The sequence below is a fragment of the Eleginops maclovinus genome, chromosome 8, assembly GCF_036324505.1.
Source record: "Eleginops maclovinus isolate JMC-PN-2008 ecotype Puerto Natales chromosome 8, JC_Emac_rtc_rv5, whole genome shotgun sequence".
In the NCBI taxonomy this organism is placed as follows: Eukaryota; Metazoa; Chordata; class Actinopteri; order Perciformes; family Eleginopidae; genus Eleginops; species Eleginops maclovinus.
In genome coordinates this window covers 15,298,425-15,325,493 of record NC_086356.1, presented here as the reverse complement: position 1 = coordinate 15,325,493, position 27,069 = coordinate 15,298,425, and the positions used below count along the sequence as shown (strand labels likewise).

The 27,069-nt window shown below is 40.4% G+C and overlaps 1 protein-coding gene across 1 annotated transcript; it reads left to right on the top strand.

Annotated features, from left to right (window-relative positions):
• Positions 1–18: 18 nt before the first annotated feature.
• On the top strand, positions 19–26,448 carry rph3aa (rabphilin 3A homolog (mouse), a). Its single transcript, XM_063889775.1, is given in 17 exon segments — positions 19–238; positions 16,723–16,851; positions 16,991–17,120; positions 18,111–18,194; positions 19,352–19,502; positions 20,958–21,129; positions 21,231–21,399; positions 21,402–21,465; positions 21,706–21,785; positions 22,394–22,468; positions 22,561–22,670; positions 22,747–22,873; positions 23,405–23,458; positions 23,974–24,125; positions 24,791–24,872; positions 24,976–25,072; positions 25,540–26,448. Coding segments are annotated over 16 exon segments (1,797 nt in total). The 5' UTR covers positions 19–238; positions 16,723–16,735; the 3' UTR covers positions 25,674–26,448.
• Positions 26,449–27,069: the final 621 nt, after the last annotated feature.

Sequence of the window (27,069 nt, the reverse complement as noted above, 5' to 3'; positions counted from 1 at the left end):
AGGGGGGAGGGGGAGAGATGAGAGGAGAGGAGAGGAGAGGGGGGGAGAGAAGAGAGGGGGGAGGTGGAGCAAGGCTTTTACTCCAGTGTGTGTCGAGGAGGCTGGCAGTGAGGAGGAGAGTACCGGAGAAGATGCTGGATGCTGATACGGAGCTGCTGGCGTTTCACTTTCTGTCACACTGAAGCAGCTCTTTTTGCGACAGGAACAAAATAACAGCACGTCTGTGTGAAAGCCTCAGGTAAGAACAGACACTAATTTTACAATAAAAAAACACATGCATTTAAATGTACCCTTTTTTTCAAAAGCAACATTCTGGTTTGTTATTTCAGTGTATCAGTAACACTTAAATGTCCTTTAAACATCAGTGCTAATCTAATTGTTATCAAAAAGTCTGCTTGGTTTCAAAATGCATTTCTGAATTTTTTTAAAACAACTTTATTTTTCTATTGTAAAAATGTAAACTATTTAAATTGAAAACATTTTGACCTGACTACTTGTCGTATTGATATCTCAGATATGTAAGTGTATTTCCTCAGAATACCTCAGATGGCTGACAATGGAATTGCCTACTATGATTCACGTTTCCAATTTTCCAATTTACCATGAATATATATATATATTGTTATTAAGGCGCAAGTATTAAGCACAACTGATATTTATCTGTATTTAATTTTTTCTTTGTTTTATTTCCATTTCTATGATTTCGTACTGAGTGACAAACATATGCAAACCAACAAAATGTATAAATATATCTAAACACTCAAATGATATATACTGTGCAATACTGCAGTTCTTACAGAAGTGTTTCTGCTCGTTCTGTATGATTTGGGAATAACCTGCTCCATAAATTATGTATCTTTTACACATCTATCAGACATACAAACATTTTGGATGCAGATCCCTTAACTTCAGCTAGTGTTGTTTCTTAAATTGTCCTCTATACCGCAGCATATTCCTTTGCAGTTTACTAACAACAAAGCATACTCAGATATTTGTAGTAAACTAAAATGATTCAGATAAATCACTTGGACTTGTATAATAAAGCTTGGCCGAGATAAGTGCCTGTTTAAATCAATACACTATTATTTTTTCATTTATATTTTCCATTATCTTAAAGTAATAGTTCAACATTTTGAGATATGTACTGATTCGAGTGGGAAGTTTGTGCCAGCAGCTTGTTCGTTTAGCTTAGCACAAAAGTGTTAAACAGAAGGAATGAAAACTAGCCTTTGTCGAGTCTAAATACATTTAAAAAATGTACATACTCAAAGCTCACTCATCAAACCTTATTTCTTGTTTTTATTTTAAAAAGATTGTGGTCCGAATGTAGGCAAACCTGTTTATCAGTGAGTTTTACACGTGCTGGTAGGTGGATTTTGTTAGTTTTTCTGACAGAGCTCCGCTGGTGTTTTCACCCCTTTTTCTGTCTTAATGCTAAACTAAGCTAATTGACATATTAGAGAGGTATTCATCTTCTCATCTAACTCAGCAAAAGAGCAAATAAAGCTATTTCGCAAAATATCAAACGTTTTTTTTTTTTCAAATAAAAGAGCAAGGCGTTTGTCTGTGCATCAGAGAAGTCTTTCATGTCCATGTTATAACCACTGGTCTGCAGGAGAACAGCCCTCAGTACAGAGAAGACGCTCACTGGCTAACATGTAGTGGCAGCACCAATTCAAAGCTTAGATGGAAGGAAACGAGGAAGAAATGGAAGCATGCATTTTCCTTTGTGTGTGTGTGTGTGTGTGTGAAATCGATTTGCAGTACTATAAAACTCACTTTTTTTTATTTGGTCCATCATCCTCTGCCATAATCGACTTTATTGAGTCCCTTTCTTCTTTCCCATGCTCCCTATAATCCCCACTGAATGCTTCTTTTGACCCCAAATCAGCTTTATTGACTGTATTGTGTGGGAGGTGGGTGGTGGCGGATTATACAGGCGGCTGATCACTCAGGTGCTGACTGATGTGGCTAATGTGCTTGAGCAGAAGCAGTTCACGCTGACTCAACACCCCCTGCCTGCTGAACTCGGGGGAAATAATTCCTACTTCAGGTTTATTTTCTTGTGGGTCTGTGCTTTTCGAAATGTTAGCATTCAACACTTAATTGTCTCGAGTCCTGTTTTCAGTAACAAAATAACTTAGAGGCAAAATACCTGCTGTTAGTAAATTAAATGTAACACAGTCTGTTTAAAGGGTCCAGTTTATCCACTCCATCATAGGACTTGACTGATTGTCAATGCAGTACCAGCATCTATGTATGAGATAAAGTTGAAAGTACGGTGTGGAGGGAGTGCTGAATGGATGATGGTGCAACTAATGCAAATGATCAGAGTTCATATCCTGTGAAAGAGCAATGTTTTATTTATTTTCATAGTTCTTTTTCTTATTTTACCAAGTGTTTAGTTGCCTTAACAAACAAAGAACCAGCATCAAGTTTTATGAGATGAATACTTTGCTTGTTTATTTTATTATTTAAAAAAATGTCACTTACCTTGCAAGCCAAGCTTATCTTGTTGATCTCAAAATATATGCAAATTAAACGTCCAGATTGAATGATTAAACACCGCCGGACTGATAGACATGACTCATTGATTCTCGTTTCCTCCAAAACTTGGATAGAGTTACGGAAAAAACTGAAATAAGGTTGAAATAAGAACATAGATAAGCTGCTTGAGATACCGTATCTATTTCTGGATTTTTAGCCTCGCTTTTAATGCACGGAAGGTACAGAAGAACTGTAAAAATACACCTGAATACATTGAAATGTGTTTTTGCTATTTCTGGTGAACTGACTTAAGGTTGAGCTGTCAGTAGTTAGAGCCCCTGACTCCCTTTATTGACTGTTGGTTAAAGAATAATATCAGGTAAAATGATATTGTAAACAAAGGCTGAAACGTGTTGGCTATTACTTGCATGCAGTATGCAAATGCATTCAGTCACCTGGGGTTACTGCAAGTGCTAAAGATGTTTTTTAAGGGGATTCTTTTTTCCCCTTTATAATAAATAAGATTTAAATGGCACACATAATGTTGAAGGTAATGGAATTCAGTAGTTAAACTTTTTTTTTAAAGGCTTTATGAGGACACCTGTCCATTATAAGTAGGGGAAATTGCCTCTTTCATCATAAAACGATGTCAGGGTTGGGGTCAAGTCCATTCAGACCTAATCCATCAAAGCAATCAATTGAGATTCATGAATTTCCCATTACTTCCAGTGACGACGTGTTCCACATGAACTCATTCAGTCAAGCGTTTAGCAATTTGGATGGTTGGAATGTACAGTAATTGACTTTCCTCCTCCTCAAATCTGCAGCTGAGGCATTATTGTTTTCAACTCTAGGGGATTCCCCCTGCACAGCAGGAACAGCAGATGTGCTGCACAATCCCGCTGTGGCCCCAAGTGTTTGATTAACTATATATCACAGGCACATTTGAGTTGTTCACAGCCAGAAAAGATGGTTGGAAGCAGATTTGTAATTATGTATGTGTCACAGAAACCCAGATGTAAACAGAGACCTCTATGGCACCTTGTATATGCTGCTGTGTGGTGATGCCTGTCCTGCATGACCCTCTGTCAGGAGTCTAGAGGAGGCAAACAATAATTAGCTTTTTGTGTTTTTGTTGGACATCATGCATCTACTTTGATATACTACACACCATAAAACTGCCTACCGCCCAACCCCCAATGTTGTTCCCTACTTTTGTCGTGTCAGTCTATTGTGTTGCTAGTGTTGTTTTATCTGAACCTGCTATTGGACAGTGCTGTCCACTCTCAAAACACCAAATGAGGGAATACCTTGCTGACAAATGGTGCAAATCCCCCAGTAGAGTTCAGACGTACAGAATATGTTCTGGAGGTTCGTGGTGGTATTACCTTTTTTATATAAAACAAAGGGTTATTCTTCAAGTCTGATTATAGCATGAAGTGACTAAATAAGGTGGCAGACACGACCATTGATATTTGTATTTGTTGCTGTGTGACAACTCAAGTCTCAAGTCTTCATTTTCTATCAAATTGCAAGTCATAACCAAGTCACAAGGAATATTAGTTTACAACTCTGCCTAGCACGCCATTGTTTGTTTAAATTATAAACCCCCAAGTATCTGTAGCTAGCACCTTTCCCCGACTTCATTCAGGTTGTTAAAGACAGAAAGCTATGATTGGTCATGCACTAATGAGTAGTCTGAATTGTTTATCAGCAGGGTTACAGCAAGTAAGACTTTAATAAGGCGATCTGAAACAGTGACACACTTTGTGTTTTGTCGAACCACATTTAGACAACACTGTTTACAGGATCCTTTTTTAGATGGAAGTTGAGTGTTTTTCAGTCTGTGGGGTATCTTTCAAGTATCAGTACTGACCAATTACAGAGTGTGGACTGGTAGCTGGTCATTGGTGTGTGTTAAATCAAGAAAATAACAATAAATAAAATCATTTCTTAAATGGGAGAAATAAAATACGTAACGTGAGGGTGTAATAGGGTATGTTAGGACATGGTTCTGGTGCATCTCTGTTTCTCCTCATTATTCCATCGCTGTCTCTACCCTTGCAACTTCATCACCATAAACTCCGAAAAACCCCCTCAGCAAGCTGTCTCACATAGACAAACCAAGAGAAAACAGATACCACAGACTGACAGAGAGACAGAGACAGACAATAACCCTGAGGTTAGCATTCTGTTTAGTGGCCTCAGCACTGCCTCTGGTGTATAAACACACGCAAAGAGAAACAGAAAATCTGTGATTTCCACTCGCCATATGGGTGTTTGCTCTTGTACTGAGCTTGTCATGCAGATCACTCTTCTCCACACACACAGATTAAAAAAGGTAAATGCGATCAATCTTCTGCAGTTTTTGATTAAAAATAAGAGTGAAAAACTTCAAACTTTTGCTAACAAGTTTGTGCTCTAGTAAACGATTTATTCATAGGCACATGACCGCTGACACACTAAGGACGGCCGCTCTCGGTTGACTGTCACGCGACATGGCACAACAAGCATTAAAACGGCCACAAGGTCTCAGGAAGGGGTGTTGTAAAGCATGTAGCTGTTGCCACAAGCCATCTTCTCCCGATGCCAGTTCAAGACCTAAAGCTATATGAAAAGAAAAGGAGGATGAATCAACCCACGTTTGATTCACCAAGTCTGCTCGTTTCAGTGCCTAGGCGGCATCACCAGTGTTGTTATAATTCAACAGGAACTTCTCTACAAAATGTCATGTTAATCCCTCCAATATTTGTTTAGACCTTTCAGTCAATAACGTCAAATGTCAACGGGCGGACAGCCCGGGAGCAAGGCAGAGGCCGTAAGGCCCCAGAAACAGGGGCGTAGGTCACGGCGAGGGAACACTGGGGGCCGGAGACAGAGGCGAAGACCGAGGCTAGGGAACTCTGGGGGGCAGAGACAGGGGCGGAGACAGGGGCGGTGACAGGGTCGGCGACAAAGACGGGGCCGCGACATATTGGGGGCTGTGGGACCCCTCTGGAGGGCTGCGGGACCGCTCCGGAGGACCTGGAGCAGGAACAGGTGTTGGCGGGACCCCCATCGGAACAGGTGACGGCAGGTCCCCAACGGAACAGGAGCAGATGTTGGCAGGACCCCCAAGGGAACAGGATCAGGTGTTGGCGGGACCCCCATCTGAACAGGTGACAGCATGACCCCCAATGGCGCAGGATCTGGTGTTGGACGGACCCCCATCGTAGCAGGTGACGGTGGGACCCCCAACGGAGCAGGTGTTGGCGGGACCCCCATCACAACAGGTGACGGCAGGACCCCCAACGGAGCAGGAACAGGTGTTGGCGGGACCCCCACCGGAGCAGGTGAAGGCGGGGCCCCCAACGGCGCAGGATCAGGTGTTGGCGGGACCTTCATCGGAACAGGTGACGGCAGGGCCCCCAATGGAGCAGGTGCAGGTGTTGGCGGGACCCCCATCACAACAGGTGACGGTGAGACCCCCAACGGCGCAGGATCAGGTGTTGGCGGGACCCCCATCGGAACAGGTGACGAGGGACCCCCAAGGGGAACGGAGTAGGTGTTGGCAGGACCCCCATCGGAACAGGCAACGGCGAGACCCCCAACGGCGCAGGATCAGGTGTTGGCGGACCCCCATTGGAACAGGTGACGGTGGGACCCCCAACGGGACAGGAGCAGACGTTGTCGGGAGCCCCATCAGAACAGGTGACGGCAGGACCCCAACGGAGCAGGAACAGGTGTCGGCGGGACCCCCATCGGAACAGGTGAAGGCGGGACCCCCAACGGAGCAGGAACAGGCGAGACTGGATGCAAGGCTGGAGTCGACTGGACAGGCGAGACTGGAGTCAGCAGGACAGACGAGGCTGGAGTCGACTGAACAAGCGAGGCCGGGGTCAACTGGACAGGCGAGACTGGAGTCGACAGGACTGGCGAGACTGGAAGCCAGGCTGGAACCGACTGGACAGGCGAGACAGGAGTCCACTGGACAGGCCAGGCTGGAGTCGACTGAACAAGCGAGGCCGGAGTCGACTGGACAGGCGAGGCTGGAGTCGACAGGACTGGCGAGACTGGAAGCCAGGCTGGAACCGACTGGACAGGCGAGACTGGAGTCCACTGGACAGGCCAGGCTGGAGTCGACTGAACAAGCGAGGCCGGAGTCGACTGGACAGGCGAGGCTGGAGTCGACAGGACTGGCGAGACTGGAAGCCAGGCTGGAACCGACTGGACAGGCGAGACTGGAGTCCACTGGACAGGCCAGGCTGGAGTCGACACGACAGGCCAGGCCGGAGTCGACATGACAGGCCAGGCCGTAGTCGACAAGACTGGCGAGACTGGAGTCACCGACAGGGTAGGAGGGGATGGAGTGGGTCAACGCTTTCAGCTACACATGTTGGGATTGAAGACCAGATTACTGTTTTGCCTGGCTTTACCCAGGAGCTCTCTCGTGTGTGTGTGTGTGTGTGTGTGTGTGTGTGTGTGTGTGTGTGTGTGTGTGTGTGTGTGTGTGTGTGTGTGTGTGTGTGTGTGTGTGTGTGTGTGTGTGTGTGTGTGTGTGTGTGTGTGTGTGTGTGTGTGTGTGTGTGTGTGTGTGTGTGTTTGCAAGCATCCCTAAAGAGTCATCAGACAGGGGATAAAGTAGGTGGTGATGCCTCTTTGCAGAACTAAGCTCCATAAGCTGCTTCCTCACGAGTCTGACAGCCTCACTGGAGGAGTGGATAGTCATTTAGTATGGGGGCGAGATAGCAGGGAGCATGAGTGGATGAGGGCGGATTGACGAAAGAAGTGACAGCTGTGGAGACAGTGTAAGAAAAGCAGTGGGTTGGGAGGGGTTTGTTAAAGTGGGATGGGTTAGTCTGTTGAAATGAGTGCTGAAATGTTTAAGTCTAATTAAGATGGGATTGTTCAGACTCCTCGGGGAACCATCTGTTTACCGTAAACTATGTTGTGGTGGACAAGGCTGCCTGAACCTGGTTTCCTGAAATAACTAACCTCCTGTCAAGAGATAGTCCAGATGTTTTGAAATGGGGTTGTATGAGGTACTTATCCATAGTTTGTGTATTATCTACAGTAGATGGTATTCGACATGCCCATTGAATTAAACAAACAGCTGAGCAATGTTCTGCTGTAGACACATTAGCAGCAAACATTTAAATCACTACCAGTCTTAGTTTAAGCTATATTTAGAATATGGTTTTGCTTTACCTTACTGGGAAACAGTTCTTTTTTGGGGCAGGGATCTGAAACCATTGTATCGGTTTGCTCTCTTTAAATCCACTATGTTCCGTAGACAAGAAATGTAATTTTACCTTACAGTACAGAGATGTTACTAGTCTACCATTGCCTGCATTGGTTAGTTTGTTTGTCTTATTGTGTGCCTATTACAAACTAACCCATTAAATCACCAAAGACACACAGTAAGACACACGTAACAACTTGTGTGTTCTGCAAGGTACACTTACTGTTATTATCAATGAATCCTGGTGGTTTGAATCTTTCAAAGGGCTGTCTGACGGCAAAGTGTAAATATATGTACAATTGTCGATATAGATTGGTTTTACTCTGACTGCGTAAGCACCTCATACAACTTTTTTTTGAAAGTATCATTTAAAGGTCCCCTATTATGATCGTTTTCAACAATATATTATAGGTCTCAGATACGTACAAATCATGTCTCTAAAGTGTTTGGCTCGAAATACCAAACAGATCATGAATTATAGCATGCCATAAACCCCTCTGGTTCAGCCCTGTTCCGAAAGTGCTGATTCTGTGTCTGTAGCTTTAAATGCTAATGAGCTGCTGTTGGCCACGCCCCTCTGTGAGATGATTGGTTTTAAAAAAACAATGGCACTCTAGGAGGAGATTCAAGTGCGAAGGTGGGCGGGTGTTAGCTTTGTTGGTTATTGGCTAATGTTTACACAACCCAAAAACACTTTATGACATCACAAAGTGGCTAAAATCTGATCCGCTAATTTTCAGACAAGATGGATCAGGACAAAAAGAAACACAATCTATTTGCTGTAACTTCCCAAATGTCTTAACACAGAGGGGACACATATTGATGTATAAAAGACATGAAAATGTGGATTTTGCATAATAGGTGACCTTTAACGTTCAGATGACTGATCCAATACCCTCAACCAAATTGTGTACTGTCCCACTTGTTCTGTCACTACTAGGGTCCTTATAACTGCGGTTAACCGGTAGTTTTGGCCTTCGCTCAGTGCTGCGATGTGGATCAAAATATAGCTGGTAGGGCACAAACTGTATAAATTTGGCCTCTAAACACTTAGTATTAGGCTCAATGTCTGCCTTATCGGTGGCTGTTTGAGATGCAGGTCATTCGGGAGTCACAGCTGATTTATTGCCTGAACAATCAATGATTAGGTTTTTGGACGGTTGGTTGGATTTCTGTGAGATTCAGCATTTCAACAGCCTAATTTCCCAATAAGGCCGGTTTAAAAAACCTGTTCTAAACTGCAGTTATCTTGGTTTAATATCACTGCAGATTGTCTGGTTACTCTGCTGAGCTCCAGCTGTTTAAACCCAGTTGTGCTCTGTCAACACAACTGAACAACAGTGGCTTATACATGTTACTAGGTGACCAGTTATTCACAAATCCCTGCTTTATGCTGACCAAATAAAAAAATGGATAATGACAACAGCTGTATTGTCTGATAACAGTCAGCCTGATCTGTGCAGTCTTCATATTTTTTGCCAAAAGCTTTGTTTAATCCCGTACACACAAAACCAGCATTTTCACATTCATCTGCTCTGTTTAGCAGTTTGATAAACCTTTAAACCCACTTCTGGTTTAAGGAGGGAATACCTCCATCTTTTGAAGAAGCTCAATTGAGATGTTTTACATCAAATACAAAATATTAAAGTGTTGGCTGTTGGATTTTCCATGTTGGTGACAGATTTCTTTAAAATTACTGATATAAATGATCAATAAATATATCAAAAATAATTCCCAAATCGATTAGAATTTCCTTTAACCTGAGATGAACATGATTTAAATTGCTATGAAACAATGAGCCAGAGTATTAAATGGACCCTATTCATGTATTTCTTTGGTAAGACATTTCTTTCTTTTTGTCCTTAAATATTAATATGAAACATATTTTAAAAGTCAAATCAGGGAAGCTTCTCTGCCTTGCAGGACACACAGGAGGATGAGGCAATCTGTCAGAGTTTTCTTTCCTGCAGCGCTCACACACTCTCACATAATGTGTGTTTGCTTGTGTGCAGACATAAATAACGTGTGTGCATGCATGGGTGTGCGTTCATGCTTGTGTGTGTGGCCCTGCAGCTCTTAGTCAGCCCACATAGTCTCATGGAGCTAAAATGCCTCGGTTTCCATTTACTTCGCGTCAATTTGCAATGCTTTTCACTGGGCAGCTGACCGAATGTGACTGGTCCTCCCTCCACACACACACAGTCTCTGTGCATGTGTGTGTTTGTGCGCACGTTTTTGCATCTCTATTTGTTCTAATGTTAATGCCAGGTTAGTGAAAGTCTTAAATACAGAAGACCTGTGTTTGCCGGAAACTGAGAGAAAGACAGTGTGAGCAAACAGGAGAGACAGGCAGACAAACGGAGACGGGAGAGGAAGAAGACGGATGAGCTGAGATATACAGAAGAGCAAACACCACAGATCCTTGCATAGCAAGTTCTCCTCATCTGACCCCGGATGGAAAGAAATGTTGTTGTGTTGGATGGAATAGAAGAAAACTCAAAGTCTGCAGCCATACTCGCAGCTCTGTGAGTCATGCAGAGCAGGGACGATGTTTTTGTTAAGAAAGTCTGTATACTGTGGTCATTGTTTTACTTAAGCATGTCAGCTTTTTCAGACACCTGGAAGCTGATTTTATATCTTTTAATTCTATTTAAAAAAAGGAACAGATTTAGGCATCTATTGTAAAACAAACTTGGGTCAAATCTGAAAAACAACACTTTGATTTTCATGTTGACTCTTTACTCAACTTTTATTTCTTTTAGTGCTTCTCTGTTGAATTACAGGGTTTTTGAGTGTCTTTGGTTTGTAAGCTTTCTCTTTCACAATTTACATTTGTCGCTCTCTGCTATTGTTGCATTTGTTCTTGAGATGTGTTATGAATTGGAACTTTTTAAGCTGCTTTTTGCCCCTGTCAGCCACCGTATCGACCAGTATTGGACAAAGGAAAATGTTGTCTTGAATATGGCAGCAGACATTTGTCAGTATTCATTAGTATTCCTCATCTGGGGACAATGAAAGTCTCCAGAAGATGTCAAACAATACACTTTGAGATATTTCAGTTTGGTCCAAAGTGTTGGGCTGGCTGACTGACAGATTGAAGCGTCCCTAGAGCCTTGCTGTCACTGTGGCTAAAAATAAATCCTCTACTGTTTTCTTAAAAGTACATCCTGAAAGCGCGTTCTCAAACATTTAGAATGAAATTATTCCTCTAGGTAGTATTATTTTTTATTTTCTTTGAGGTTATAATGATTTGAATCTTTCAATAATGTACATGCTAACAACTGTGAGTGAGTGGGAGGATGAAAATTGCTTTGCTACTCCTGTCATCATCATGGAGTGGATAACACCCGGGTTCACGTCACAAATAATGACCTATAATCTCAAGTGAACGCACACACACATGCACATACAGTACATGAAAGTACCCCTACTCCCCAGAGGTCGTTCTCCCCCTCAGTCAAGTGGCGCTATAAAACGGGTGTAAATCAAACCTGGCTTCATGTGATGACATGTGACCTTGGTGTGGCCTTCTCTGGAGATGCTCCCAAGAAATCCCATCATCCCCCACATTATGAACATTGTTAGGACAGATGATGCTAGATGAGTATCTGACTGCCTTAGGTGAAGCCTGGATACAAACAATGATGTTTTTATGTAGAAGGAACTGAAATAACCCCACTGCAGTGTAATGAGAGCAACGTGTATAGAAGCATGTTTACAGCTAACAATAACACTGTGCAAAGGCAAGGTAAAAAAAAAAACCGGAGGTACTTTAGCAGCTCATTACGTCTACTCCACTACATATTATGTTTGTGATAAACTGAAGGAGTTAGGTTAAATGTTGAAAGGATCCTGCTACATCTTAAGCTAAATAAACCATTTACAAAACCTTGGATCAGCTGGAAACGGCATTATCAAAAAGCTGAAAACTCAGCTTTTTGAGCTCCTGAAAAGTTTACTTTTTAAAGATATATGGTTCTCACAGGAAAGCTCCACTACTACACTATGATGAATTTGTAGAATATGATGGATTGCTGTAGATAAAACCCCCTGACAGTCTATGAAGGAGTTTAAATCAGCACAACCCTAAACATTAACAGCATTCAAACACATGCTTTCATGTAGCAGCCAGGTTTATCCAAAAACATACAACCCTTCACTCTGAAATGTAATGGAATAAGTCGAAGGACCTCAAATGTGTTTTCTAGCACAGTACCTTTATAGATTTCTCCATTGATCTGTAATACTAAGTACTTTACATGAGAGCTGCACATGAGACCCATTGAGGGGGTCATGGGGTGAAAGAGGGGTGATATTGATATGCTGTCATGTGTAAAGCAGTTTCTGTCCTCTTCCTGGATGACATTGAGAATCAGATAGGAGTGTGTCCTGCTGCAGAGCTCCAGAGCACATCGATCTCCGGTAGGGCAGCGACCGCTCCACTCAATAGACGATTCATATTGCGTGTGTCTGTGTGTGTGTGCACGTGCATGTCTTTCCGTGTGTTCCGATGCGTTCGTTGGTGACCCTGACTCTAACATGGCTAATATGATATATGATGAACAATATAATATAGATGAGAAAGTACATTTGTGAAATTTAGTACATTTTACTACATTAAGTCTAGGGCAAAAGTATTTGTTAGTTACTTGAGTATTTTTCTTAAGGATCTACTTCTCTACTTCCTAAAAGGAAAATATTCGATTATATTTACACAAATCATTCAGTACAATTGCAATACCACACTTTAAAAAATATGCGATTACATGAGAGAAGGGAATACGCTTATTTTCATTTTGTTGCCATTACTTTTTATGTATACTTTATATATACACTTTAGTATAATAATAGATTCACAACCTTTCCTTCTAATATATACATGTATATAACATTGTCAATGATCTGAATACATCTTCAACCATTGATTTATTTTAAATACAAGTAAACAGAATACTAATTCCTTTCTGATGAAGTTTTTTTATGTTCTACCAATTGGCAATTTTCACACCGTTACGCTCTAGTGATTTAATGTATATTGACTGTGTGTGTGTGTATGTGTGTGTGTATGTGTTGTGTGTGTGTGTGTGTGTGTGTGTGTGTGTGTGTGTGTGTGTGTGTGTGTGTGTGTGTGTGTGTGTATGTGTGCACGCGCGCCTGTGTGTGCGCGCCTGCATGTGTGTGTGTGCGCGCCTGTGTTTCCGTTGAGTGGTGACTCACAGGCTGAAAGTGTCAGCTATTTTAGAACATTTCCTTTCTTACTGACCCCACCTTTTTTCTCTCGCTGAACCCTTCAGGGCACACACACATACACTCACACTCACACACACACACACACACACACACACACACACACACACACACACACACACACACACACACACACACACACACACACACACACACACACAGACATCAATCTGTCAAGTTGCCACCGTCTACAATGATAGCAACCCTTGACATTTACATGTATTGGAGTGAGGACAGGGAGGAAAGATGGGGAGCGGGAAGGATGAAGCGCACTGAGCCGTTAAGTAAGTGAGGCATTAAAACCTTCGTGCTCAGCAGCCACTGGCTGATCTTTTGTGATGTTTAATGCTCAGACAAAGTCAAATAGCAGCTCGTACTTACACTGTAGATTACTCTACAAGTTAAAAGTGAAGCGATGACATTGACAGATCCTGATGGAGACTGATTCTACTGATAATTTGCGCTTGGCCATCATCAAGACCCTTAAATGGTGCATAAAATGTGCTTATAATGGAGAGAATTGATGTATTTTTGAATATGTGCAGTTTCTTCTCTCTATACTGTCAGCAAAAAGTGTGCAGGATCACTCAATCAGGGAGGTGCAGGCTGACTCAGCAGTCTGGGCTGGACCACAGGCGAGAAGTTGGGGTCATGCTTTCCTCTTAACAATATTAGTGTCAGAGATAATGAGTGCGCTTCTCCGCAGTGAAAACGTCTTCAGGCATGCATATAGCAGAGCAGACTTCGATAACACATTACAGCATTACAACACTTCACTGTCCGCAGTCGACCCCAATTAACGCCAAATATTCAAGCAGCTGGACAAGTTCATGAGGCCTGTGCACTTGGACGTGACCGGCAGATGTTTGGGATATTTACTGTAAGGCCCAGAAGCGAGCGTACTGCAGTAGGTGTGTTAGAGCTGAAATAAATCATGGATAATGAAATTAGTTTCTCCCAGAGCTTTTAAAGGGAGTGCTCCTCCAGCCAGGGCACACTGACAGTTGAGTGGACAGTTAGATCTCTGGACTGCTTGAACTGCTTCATGCTTGAGTCTGACTCGGTCATTGATTTGATTCTGTTCAAATATGTTTGCATGACTTGATACCAGTTCCAACATTTAATTACACTTCCTACACATTTTTTTTCTCCAAAATATATTGTCAGTAAGATAATAACACAGAATTCAGATTTAAAAAGGAGCAGCATAAAGACATGACGAAGTGTACAGCGGAGATAGCAACAGGCTATTAAACGCTAACAATTCAATGCTCATATGCACCAGAATGATGATGCTAACATGCTAATGTTTAGCAGGTATAATGTTTATGGTCTTTACTAGCTTAGCTCAGTGTTAGAATACTAATATTTGCTTATTAACACTAAAAATATGATCATATGTATCTTTAATGTTGCAGGTATTTAGTCATAAACCAAAGAAAAACTGACCTGATGATTGCGCTATAACAAAAACTGTTGTTGAATGTTTGTATCACATTTCTCGACCAATCCATCGGATATTTTCACACAAACCCCCACACATAGTCACCATCTTTCGAGGCAAGCAAAGCTAGTGTGGCTGAAATGGATAAAACCCACATCAATAAGAAGACCGTGAGTCACATCCGCATTACACACAGGATTACAAAGAGCCTATTAACTTAATTAATGGAGAAATATAAAGTGCTAGTTGTAGCATTTTATGAGCTGTGCTCAAGTGCACATTATGGGGAGAAGCAGGCACGTGTATTAAATCCTTAAAATCATCCAAAAAGGGTAGAGCAGCAATTCAAGCTCCATGTGCAGCCTGGAGGTCTGTGCTTCACATTATGCATGCAACTAAAATAGCCACCTTGATCAAATCTTTCACATCTCTCACTTAAATCTTTTGCAAAATAGGTGCGCAGGTTTTTTCTTACTTTTTTTTGTTAACAGTTCCTGAAAACCCCAAATAGATGGTTGGAGTTTGCTGCACACAGCAGAATGCAGATAAGGAAATATTGGGGTGATGGACAGAATCTTTGCTGTATTGAATGGACACATACATTAGCCACGATTGATTGGAACAATAAAGACTCACATTCTGGCAGTTCTCTCTACATTTTTGATACAAAATAATGTTTTCTTTAAAAATATTTTTTGGCATGTTCTTGTTTTTCTTAAAGAGCAACTTAAGAGCAGGTAAAAATGCTGTTTTTGCTGACATGAAGTGGTTTAAACCCTCCCCTTGCTCCACTAGAATAAAAGAATAGTACTCTAGTGTCAGTGCATCATGACATTACAGGACGAGTTTTTTTGACTAAATCAGAGCAACAAGGCATTGAAAACACAGATTTTGTTCCTACACTACTCTTTAATGGGTTGAATGAGTCTTTAATTCATTTATATTTGTGCTAATGTTAAACACTCAAAGCTCATCAAATTGTGGTTAAAATATTGGTATGATATTCATCAAATAGGCTATAAAGTGATATTTTGCATCCTCTTGAGAAACCACAAACTCTATTCCAGATACCACAGTTTCCAAATGTATGCAGTGTGTTCCTGTGCATCATGGGAAACCACAAAAAACATATTTGAGGTTTGAAAATAAAACAGTTGCCTTCTGTTCACAAGCTGAGTGCATTTGATTTATACTGGCAGGAGATTTGGCCTCTGCGCTGTCAGTTGGCAACAAATGATTTTAAACCTAAAAGACAGTTTCTGGAAGCTGCCAAACAACCAGCAGCACATTTCAAGTTTCAGAAAGGAAATTCATTTATGCTGATTGCTTTTTTAGGTGTGAAATAAAACAATTGTTTATGCTGTTATTTTGCAGCTTTCTTTGAGATACATTGGGGAAATCTGCGTGAACATAAACAGGCACTTTAAAAACTCTCACTTATATTATTTGGCATAAACATAAATACATTGTTTTCACATTCCAGCAATTCCAAAAGAGGTTTAACCTGAAGCTGTGTCTTTGTGAGGTCTACATGCTGAATGTTCATCTGTTTGTTAAGTGAGAAATGTTTTTCTTTAAAACATTTTTTCACTACACTCCTTTGCACTTTAGAATAGAAACATTGTCAGTGGCTTCCCTGACATGCGTTGCATTAAGGATAACATTATCCAGAGATCTCTATGTGAAGAAAATTGAATGATATTGGGTATTCTGTGTCTTTTTTAACAGAGAAGTTACATGGTCTTCATAGAATCTCTGTAATCTTAATGTCTAACCCAGGAAGAGTAATATTGATAGACATTAATCCCAGGTTGGTTATTACTGCTGCACTGATTAAAAGAGCGGCTCAAAACAGATGTAGGATGACAAAATGAATGATAAAGTTGATGAATGGAGATTAAGCTGGTTTATATACAGTACTGTACAGTATAGATCACATACAAGATACATATTTTAAATGACAAAGAAGTACAAATGATTTAAAAAAGAACAACTCAAACCAAAAAAAACAAAGTTTGTTGTCTTGAAAACTTTCTACATCACTCCAAGATGGTGATTTGAGACACATGCAAAATGCATGACATGCTCTCAGATGCTAACTCAGGTTCATGCATTATGAAGATAAGCCACCCTGTGAGCATCTGTGTGTGACACACTCTTCAGCTTTGCTCTGCTCTAAGCCCAAAAAGTTTCCAGCTGTCCTGAGACCTTAGTGTCTCGCTCTCCTTAGTGATGCACTTTTTGGAGTCGCTGCCCTTTTTGTGTGAGCTGCATTTTTACTCGTGTGTGTGTGTGTGTGTGTGTGTGTGTTTTTTGGGTTCAGGATCGAGTGGAAGATGAACATGTCTGGCGGCCCCCCAGGGGAGGAGCTCACGGATGAGGAGAAGGAGATAATCAACGGCGTCCTGGCTCGTGCAGCCATGATGGAAGCCACGGAGCATGAGAGGATTGAGTGAGATGGAAAACTATTGTCTCCGTTGCACACATTTAAATCAGTCGTCCGTACAGAGATGCTCTATGAGCCGAATGTTTTTTTTGGTGTCACACCAAGCCCTTTTTTTATGCTTACATCTATTTACATGTGTTCTCAGGCGCCTCTCCAGTCGGCTAGATAACATCAAGAAGACGGCGTGTGGGGATGGGCAGACGCACTGTCTGTTGTGCGGGGCGTCCTTTGGACCACAGGGGGTCACAGCTGTCCTCTGTGTGCAGTGCAACAAAGTAGGTGGATCTGTACTCTTTCTGCTGGAACAGGGACAGAACAGAGACAGTAATTGCAGAGAGTCCCCAGATGATATTAGGTTGCCCAGGATCTCTGTTTACTATTTTTTCTATCACGTTATGTAGATCCTAAGAGGTTTTTCTATGGCGATAAGCACCCAGTGGGCCATATGCTAACACACACTCTGCATATCCTGGTCTTGTGCCTGCATAGATTCTGCTGCTTGTTGCTCTCAATTACTACGTAAAGGTTAATGCTGTGTGAAGTGTAAAATATATGAGCTCTGTGCACCTGCCACCAGGAACTATAGTCTGTAGGTTTATTGCTCAGTGCGTGTCTTACTAATGCTGGGCTGGAATGTAACTATACGTACATTTACTCAAGGAGTGTACTTAAAAACACATTTTAGGTACTTCAGTTTTTTATTCTTATGACATTTTCCAATTCTACGTTACACAATTCCGAGTGAAATATTGTACACTGTACTGCCTATTAATTTGAAAGCTTCAGTTCCTAGTTACTTTTGAAAATACGGAAATGCAGAAGTAAGATAAAATGATTAATGGATTAACCAGAAATGTATCGGGACCCGTTTGGATCGTTTGAGTTTTTTCTAAGTCAAACATTTCATGGTTCCAGCTTCACACAGGTTAAGCTGTGTTCTCTTTTTATTAATTGTAATTTTTTTTTTTGTAATTGTACATTTAGTGTAGTGTTGAGGTCTGAACTGTTGGACAAAATATTGTGAAGGTGTAACTGTCACTGCATTTCTCACTATTGTCAGTTATTTAACAAAACAAACAGTTCATGGAATAATGGAGAAAAGTAAATCCGTTAACATTGGATTTTCATTAATGCATGAGTAACTATTATTTAATGATTTTTCGGCTTTAAGTACGTTTTCCTAATTATACTTAATTACTTTTACTAAGGTCAGATTTTCAATGCTATTTGTTCCTATACTTCAGTCTGTATTTGCTCCTTCGCAGCACATGTGCAACAATTGTGGGATTTTCAGCAACGGCAGGACGTGTCCTACCTGGCTATGCAGAATCTGCAATGAACAGAAAGAGGTGAGGGGATGAGGAGAGATGAAGATCAGAGTGGGTTTGATAAAATCACAGGGACATATTATACCATTATGTTGTTCATCTGCCACCAGAACAGAGGCTTTTCTCATGATATGAACCATTTTCTGGCTATTAGTCACGTCTTTTAGCACTGAATTGCATTTCACCGTCCAGTGACCTGGAAAATTACCTTCCATTGATACTTCTCCAATATCCAAACTGATTTATTTCAATGCCTTTTTAATCCTTAAAAATACAGCTGAAAATACATACAGTGTTTTGATCAATATGAAACATGAATAATAAAGTCTGTTCTCTGTTTTTCTCCCTGATTCAGTTATACAATACTGTTTTAATGATGGCGCTGCAGTTTGTTGAGTTCTCTGCTTTGGGGAGCCCAGACTCTTTAAATAAATGCTCTCTTCTGTCAGTCACACACAGGGGTTTATCTGTTACGCTGCGAAATACAAAGTGCTCCGGTGTCTGCCCCACAGAATTAAGGAGGCAACAAAATAACGATTATTTCTGATAGCAGTTAAATGTGTTAATCTGTCAGTTTATTAATCTTGAATATATTTGAATTTAAATAATCACTCTCATTGAAAACAAAACACAAACTTGTTTCCTTAATTAATCCACTTACACGTTTATCTCCCAAAAGGCCAAGTTCTTTATCTGGAAATGTTTACAAAAGTAAAAAATAATGTGTGTATCCGCCCTGTGGTTCAGATCCACTCCATATTTAATGGATTCTCCCTTAGCCCCATGATTCACCCTTCCCCTAAATTGAATGAAAATTGGACCAGTAGTTTTTACATAATCCTGCTGACAAACGAACTGAACCAAAAAACCTAACATCCCTGCAGAGATAACGCAAAGAAAGGCTGAACTTGGACTTTGTTTCTTGTTTCTCTCTTTCTTTTCGTGTTCTCGTTTACACAATTTTTAGTGAAGTAAAAAGTTACTCACAAAAAGAAAGACTGAACTCCGCTGTACCCTGCCTCCCGCCCACTGAAATTACTGCATTTTCCTTTATTATGGCCACTAGACGCTGGCGACAAACTTACTGCCTTGCTTACTTAACCAACTTAATATGGTCAAATGACATGGGTCATTTCCCCTTTTAAAAATGAATCTGAATTCACTGTGTGTTCCTGCAGGTACAGAAGCGCTCAGGAGCTTGGTTCTTCAAAGGCAGAGTGCAGCAGGGTCTGCCTCCCCTCCTCCCTCTGTCCGGATCACGACAGTCCAGCATCGACAGTTCTGGACCGGGAGGACCAGAGGAAGCTACAGCACATCAACAGAGATATGGTAGTTTAAACTATAATAAGTTATGGACTGATGTAAGAACGTTTAAGGATATTTTGACAGTACTTAAATAAATATAAGTAACCGTATCTAAGTGCACTTTCATTTTAACAACCAGTACTATTACATTCATTTTATACATTTAATTCTCACTAAGTACACTAAGTAGATACTTAAAATATGTACAAAATACCATTGCACATTATTTTCAGGGTTTTTAATCAATTACTTATCGTTAGCGTTAGTCTAAGTACTGCAAAATAAAATTCTAATCCAAATGTCAAAATATAGTATTCATGTTTCATTAATACACAATCCTTGATGTGTTCGCCACAGGACCCAAATGTCTGATGTTGTTACAGAATGCAAAGTGCAGCAAACACAAAGTGCCACAGCCTGTTAGCTTCTGCAGCTGGCTGCTATAAACGCTCGTGTCACTTTTGACCTATATTTTGAAAATGAAACTCATGAAAATGCTGGCTTTTTAAATGTAAATTGGGCCAAAACACATCATTTAATTTAGTGAAATGGAGAAAATGCTTATTTCTCTCGCTACTTTCATCTCCATCTGTTCACCGTTCTCACATGAGCAGCTATTACACGCTTACATAAGTGAACATAATGCAAATTGTACTCCACACTACCAACAATTACCCTTTGTTTATCAGTAGTTATTTTAGGATTTTATTTCTTATCTACTAGACTTTGGATGCGCTGACACAATTTGACCTAACATTAAAGAATCTTTTACACCTGGGACATATTTTTATGACACAAAAAACACTTGAATTATTATTTGTGTCTGAAATCTTATTTAACAAAGAACAAATGTAATCTTTCTCATGAAGTAAAAGTAGGAATGCTTCAAGGTAAAATTACTCTACTACAAGTAATAATCTTATGCATAAAAAAGGAGAAATATAGTACATGTATTTAAAGTATCAAAAATAAAGTAAAAGTACAAGATGTCTGGTGTTCAGTTGTAGAAGTAACCTGTACTGTGATGAGGAACAATTTTGAGGCATTTTCATTGACTTTATTTAACTTCAACATGTAGCGGAGTAAAAATGCATTGTTGTTTTTATTTGCACATACTTTCATTTATAACTAACAAACCAAATTGTAAAGGATGATGCATTATTAAGGATTAAGATATTCATCAGTATATAAATGACTTCAAATCGGTCCACCTTTACCATTTGTAACTTTAACATGGCAAACGATATATATTTTTGTTAGAGGACTTTCTGAAAAAAGAGAACTTTAACTTTTAAAAAGTATATTTAGAGATGTTTGTAATAATCTGAAAGAATTTCGGAGTAAAGGATTTTTTAGAGTATGTTATTGCTATTTCGATGTCTTCCACCAGCAAAAAGTAATAGAGGTAGAACTGGAGGCTGTGTGTCAGCTTCATTATCTGTGCCGGTGGCAGCTGATATTCTCCTTTTGTCTCCTCAGAGCCGCAGCAGCATTCCTGTGGATCAGAACAATGGGAGCAGACAGCAGGAACTACAGCGGAAAGCTATAATGAGAGTCAGTCCTGTCCAGCTGCTGTAATGAAGAGCGAGAGACAAGTGTTAGCCTCAAAACCACCTCGAGCAAACACACAGCAGGGCGCCCCCCCCCTCAGGTAAAGCAGCACTGCTCCTTCTTAGAATAAACACGACACAACAGGACTGCTTTCAAAAGATATGCTGTCTCTGACGGTGTATAAAAAGATGTTTCAGACAGTGTTCTTTTCTATGCAGACGTTGAAGACAAACCCCCGGAGAGGAAGGCGACGGTGTCCCCTCCGGCGGTGGAGGCAAAAAGACAACCTGTTGTCTCCAGCTCCATTTCATCACCTGTTCCCACACCCAGGATTAATCCACCTGTTAACCCACCTGTAAACAACCCCGCTCCCCCCCCGACCCCCCCCCTGATCGGACAGAGGATGAGGAAAATGACTACGACTCAGATGACGCCAGTAAGACCGATATTTCATCTTAAACTTCACTGTATAGAATTTGAAATGGTCTTAGATTATTTCTATCATTCTGAATAATATATATTGTGCTTGCAGCTGTGAAATAAAAGTGTGTGTGGAGCAGTGAAGAAAAACAAATCAATGTTTATCTGTCTTTGAGGGAAATTGGGTTTTTTAAGTTTTCAGATTCAGTTTTTCTCTCAGATGTCATTGGAGTCCATATGTTCTTGATTCTTGCAGCCACGCTGGGGTCTCTGGAGTTCAGCCTCCTTTACGAACAGGAGACCCACGCTCTGCACTGCTGTATCATCAAAGCTAAGGTAAACACATGAGAAAAAAGAAAACACAAACGGAAGAACAAGGAAGGAAGAGTCAGAGAGAGAGAAAGACAAGAAAAGATAAAAGAAGAAATGCCAAGAAAATAAATGACGAGGACAAATGAGACAAGATAAAAACTGACAAGACGTGACGAGACAAGTAAAGACATGAAAAGAGTAGAGACCATCTGGAGATGTTATCACACCATCCACGATGCAACATTGGGCTCGGGGCGTAATGTTCAGGGGCCATTTATTTTGGGCACCCTTGTTGGACCTCACCAACTGCATACACACCTTTTTTTCTTTTTTTAATTCATCTAAAAACAAAAACATTTTGTGATGGGACAATTGGGCAAGGAGCTTTAAGTGAAAGTGTATGTGTGTTGGGCAAATGCTCACGGTTGCTGCGGCTGGTAATAAGAGAAGTCGAGATGTAAAAAGATGTCAATTGAAAGACATGAGTAGATGAGAATCTTCATGACATTTGCAGTCCATTATAAAATATGTGGAATATATAAAAACTACTTTAAATGTGTGCAATCATTCAGAAAGACATGTTAACGTTTTACTTCTGATTCTGACCGTGTCTTTCCTCATGTGTCTCTCAGGGTTTGAAGCCAATGGACTCAAACGGATTTGCTGACCCGTATGTGAAGCTGCATCTCTTACCTGGAGCCAGTAAGGTACAATCACCTTACATCAAATTTCGAGATCTTTATTTTGAAGAATGTGCAGCTGTGTCCTTTTTTTAAAGATGTACTTTTTTTTTTCTCAGTCCAACAAACTTCGCACCAAGACTCTTAAAACCACCCTGAACCCTGTGTGGAACGAGACTCTGGTCTACCACGGTATCACTGATGACGAAATGTCTCGCAAAACTCTCCGGTAAGAACAACCCTAACCTTTTTATCCTACCAATTACATTAAAAAGAGTTTAATGAGGGAACATTTCCGTCTTCAGGCTTTCGGTGAGTGACGAGGACAAATTTGGACACAATGAATTTATTGGAGAGACTCGAGTGGCTCTAAAGAAACTGAAGTTTAACCAGAAGAAGAACTTCAGTGTTTGTTTAGAGCGGGTAGTCCAGGTAAGCCTGACAACAACACTGAGAATTTACTGAGAAATACATGAATTTTAAATGAAATGCTCAGTTTAACTTAAATCCCAGTCAACTACTTAAGAACTAATTTAAAGACACATTTATCAATGACACATTTTTTAATGTCAACATTTGGAGGAATACAAAATAAACAATGAAGTGACAAAGATTAAAATTGCTGAAAAAATCATTTTTTAAATTTTAAAGACAATTTAATAAATGTCCTCTTTAGAGGAGCTGGGAAAACAGGTGCATTTTTTAACCCTTTTCTCACAGCCAAGCAGTTTTTATGCTAAGCTATGCTAACTGTATGCCAGCTATCAGGCTTTATATTTGCTGTACAGACATGAAGCTAAAAAGCCACTCTTAATTTCCCTAAATGTTGAACTTTTCCTTAAATACAATACTTAATTCTCTTTCAGTTGTCTAATGCGTTGTACAAAATAGCTTTTTTGTGTACAGAGTAATAATAAGTGCAATGATAGTGATGATGAGGATCCTGCTTTGCTCTCTGCACAGGTGAAGAAGGCTGTGGGAGGATCAGCTCGAGGCATGGCTCTCTACGAAGAAGACGTAAGACTCTCACATGGTTGTCATAATGTTGTGCATTGGATTTATTTTACTGTATAGTTGTATACAAAGAAGTCTACGTAGTTTGTGTGTGGTTAAAAAACAATGACATTATAAAGCAAGAGATGCAGCTAGATACTTGGAATCAGTAGATAACCTGAGGTGCGGTACTACAGTGACCCACTGTTTTAGGAGATTAATGAGAATTTGAAAAATAATTAAACCAAACTTTTCTGGCAATTTTTTTAATGATATCTTCAGCCAGTATTTGGTTCCGTTCTGTTATAATGTACAAGCTTGATTGAGGTGACCTTATTGCATAATGATATACATGCAGATTATTTAGTTCTTAAGCTCATACATTATCTTCCATTAGTAGGAATTATGATAATCACTTTCTACTCCATCCAGCCAGGGCAGAGGGCAGACAGCAAAGTGAAATGTAATACTGTCACTTTACGTGCATTAGTGGTATCTGTTGTGTGTGTGTGTGTGTGTGTGCGTGTGTGTGTGTATAGATGAAGGAAGGGGAGGATTCAGAGGAGAGGGGGCGTATCCTGGTGTCCCTGATGTACAACAGCCAGCAGGGTCGTCTGTTGGTGGGCGTCGTCCGCTGTGCTCACCTGGCTGCCATGGACTCCAACGGATACTCCGACCCTTTCGTTAAAGTGTTCGTGCTCCATTCATCTGAATCCTCAGATTAGGTTTAAATTAGGTTTTAAAATGACCAATACATTCTCCCTGAAGACTGTTTCATAGCTTACGAGAGGCCACCTTTGTGTAGAGGGTAGTGTAACCAACTCACAAAAGGCTCACCTGAGGGAAAAAAGAAAAGGGACGTAAAGTAAAAGCAGTATTGCTAACAAAATATGTGGTATTCTAATAACTTATTTAAATACTTTCATTTTTGGAACTATTCTTATTTTCTTTCTTGCTGTGAGTTAGTCAAGAAGATTGATACCAGTCCAATGTATGTACAGTAAATATTAACCTACAGCAAGGAGATATTTAGCTTAGCTTAGAACAAAGACTGAGAACTGTGGGAGAAAGCTAGCCTGTCTCCGTCCAACGGAAAAAGAAATGGCCAACCTAAATGCATACATGTGCATCCATGTACACTTTAAAAGTCCCGGTATGGGAGTGTGAAAATATGGTCACCTCTTTAGCTTTAGCTTCATAATTTCGGACAGACGAGGAGCGGAGTGATCTTATCATTTAACATTCAGCAAGAAAGACAATAATAGTTTTAAATGTTGAACTATTTTCTGAAATGTCTCATTTAATGTCTCATATAATGTCTTATAATGTGTAACCTTTTCTTTCTTGGTGCTGTAGATGTCTGAAGCCAGATATGGGGAAAAAAGCTAAAAACAAGACACAGACAAAAAAGAAGACTTTGAATCCCGAGTTTAATGAGGTCAGCTATTTCTGAAACTTTGGCATTGTATTTGCACATCCTGAACTTCAGCTTCTCTTCTGCTCAGCCAGTTCTCAGTAAGAGATGTTGTAATGTGTTTCAGGAGTTTGGTTATGAAATAAAACATGGCGAGCTAGCCAAGAAAACCCTTGACATCTCGGTCTGGGATTATGACATGGGAAAATCAAATGATTTCATTGGTAAGTGTGGATACTGTCTTGTGGTCACGTTTCAAACATCATTTTCTTGAGTTGGCAACGTTTACTGTTTTGTTAGGCCTTCACTTCTGAAATATATTAACAGCTATGAGATGGACTGTAATGCAATTTTGTAGATATATTTATAGAGCCCAATGAATGGATCCCACCTCTTTGGTTATCCTGAGTTATCTTCCAGCACCAGTATGAGGTGGACGTTTTTTGTTTTGGTAAACTATCAGTTGGATCGATTGCTGTGAAATTTGGTGAATGCATATACGTAAATCGCCTTATTGAGGAAAAGTGAAAACTTTGCTGATCAACTTACTTATTGTCTTTGTATTTATAACTACAACCCGGCAAAATAAATCGCATCGTCTTCCTAAATACAGCTTCATAGAGAAGCTATCATGTACAATAACTCTTAGTGTTGTTTACTTGTTACCGCTCATTTTTATCTCTGCCTCCAGGAGGATGTCAGCTGGGCATCCAGGCTAAAGGGGAGTGTTTGAAGCACTGGTACGAATGCCTGAAGAACAAAGACAAGAAGATTGAGCGCTGGCATGTTCTGCTAAACGACAACACTGTCCAGTTTGAGGATTAAAACCTCTTCTATGTTTATTCCATCGGTTCCCCCTGTAGCATATTGTCTTTCAGTCAGCACGGGTAGACGGATAATATCCTCTTGCTTTTATGTTGTTTGTCCCCAAAGTGCAATGTGCAGGCTACATTTCCAACAGTTTACAGGTGACTAACATGGATGTTGACCTTCTGGCTCTTCTTTTAATGAGGAGCATATCATATCATCAGCTGTTTCATATATTAAGTAAACCTCATATGCACTAATGATTGAACAGAGTTATCATTTTTTATGGAGAAACAAAACCTTGTTATCATTGTGATTGACACACTATGTTGTAATGAAGTGTGCCTCCACGGGGAATCCCCTTGGGTTGACCTGCTCTCCTGATGTTGTTGTAGAACTACGTGACGAGTGCTTGCATCACCAAACTATTATATATTTTTGTGTTATTGTGCATTATAAATTTAATGGGACAAATACAGCTATTTAGTTTCAAAAACAATGTTTTGTTTTGTTAACGTGAAATGCGTTTTTTTTTTTGACAACATGCTGGTCTCTTTATCACTACATCACCTGTGCATGTGTGAGCTCTCCTGGGGAATTGCTGAAATGTTTCTGCATGACAGTTCATGATGAAGAACATTACCACGCAGATAATCAGTTCATTTTTCTTGAGATATATATATGAGATTGAGATCTGCAAGAATTATCAGCTAGATGATTAACATTTTGCTCTCTGTATTTATATTGATGCATGTCATATTGTACCATTAACGTGGCTAATAAATAAAGACATCATGGCACTTCCTGTTCTCCTCTGCTTGCTTATGTTGTGACATGTCAGGAATCAGGCGAGGTTTGAGCCAATCAGCTCAGACAGACACGCGGCGGAGAGTTTTGCGAACTTTGACTTCTCTTGATAAAACTTCACTTCTTTCCAAGTGGGTAAAAGTTTACAGACTTGTTGCACTCTGAAAGGTCAGCTTGAATTTGAAGCTGAAGTATAGTCTACCTTTCTCATCAGTAATGGGGAGGATCGAGAGAGGGCCTGATGGGAAACATTTATATGTGGCAAAAAATATGAATATTTACAACTGATCTGACTTAACATCTAACACAAGACATCTGGACAGCAGAAGAAAAATGGAAGGGAATGTGAATGTGAAGCAGCTTCCAACTCATATTTGCACCTTTCTTTTGCTCACAATGATTTTTTTTGTTCCTTTTTTTCTTGTTAAGTTCTGGATACTTTCACTTCTTCAGTAGGTTAAATCACCTTTTTTCCCCTGCGTTATTCCTGGCTAAATGTTGCGCCTCCATTACCCATTATCCTAATTGACCACAGACAATTCAGTCAGAGATTACAGTGTGTCGTGTAAGAAATGGCTAATGTAGCTGCGGCAGAGATGAGGAGCAA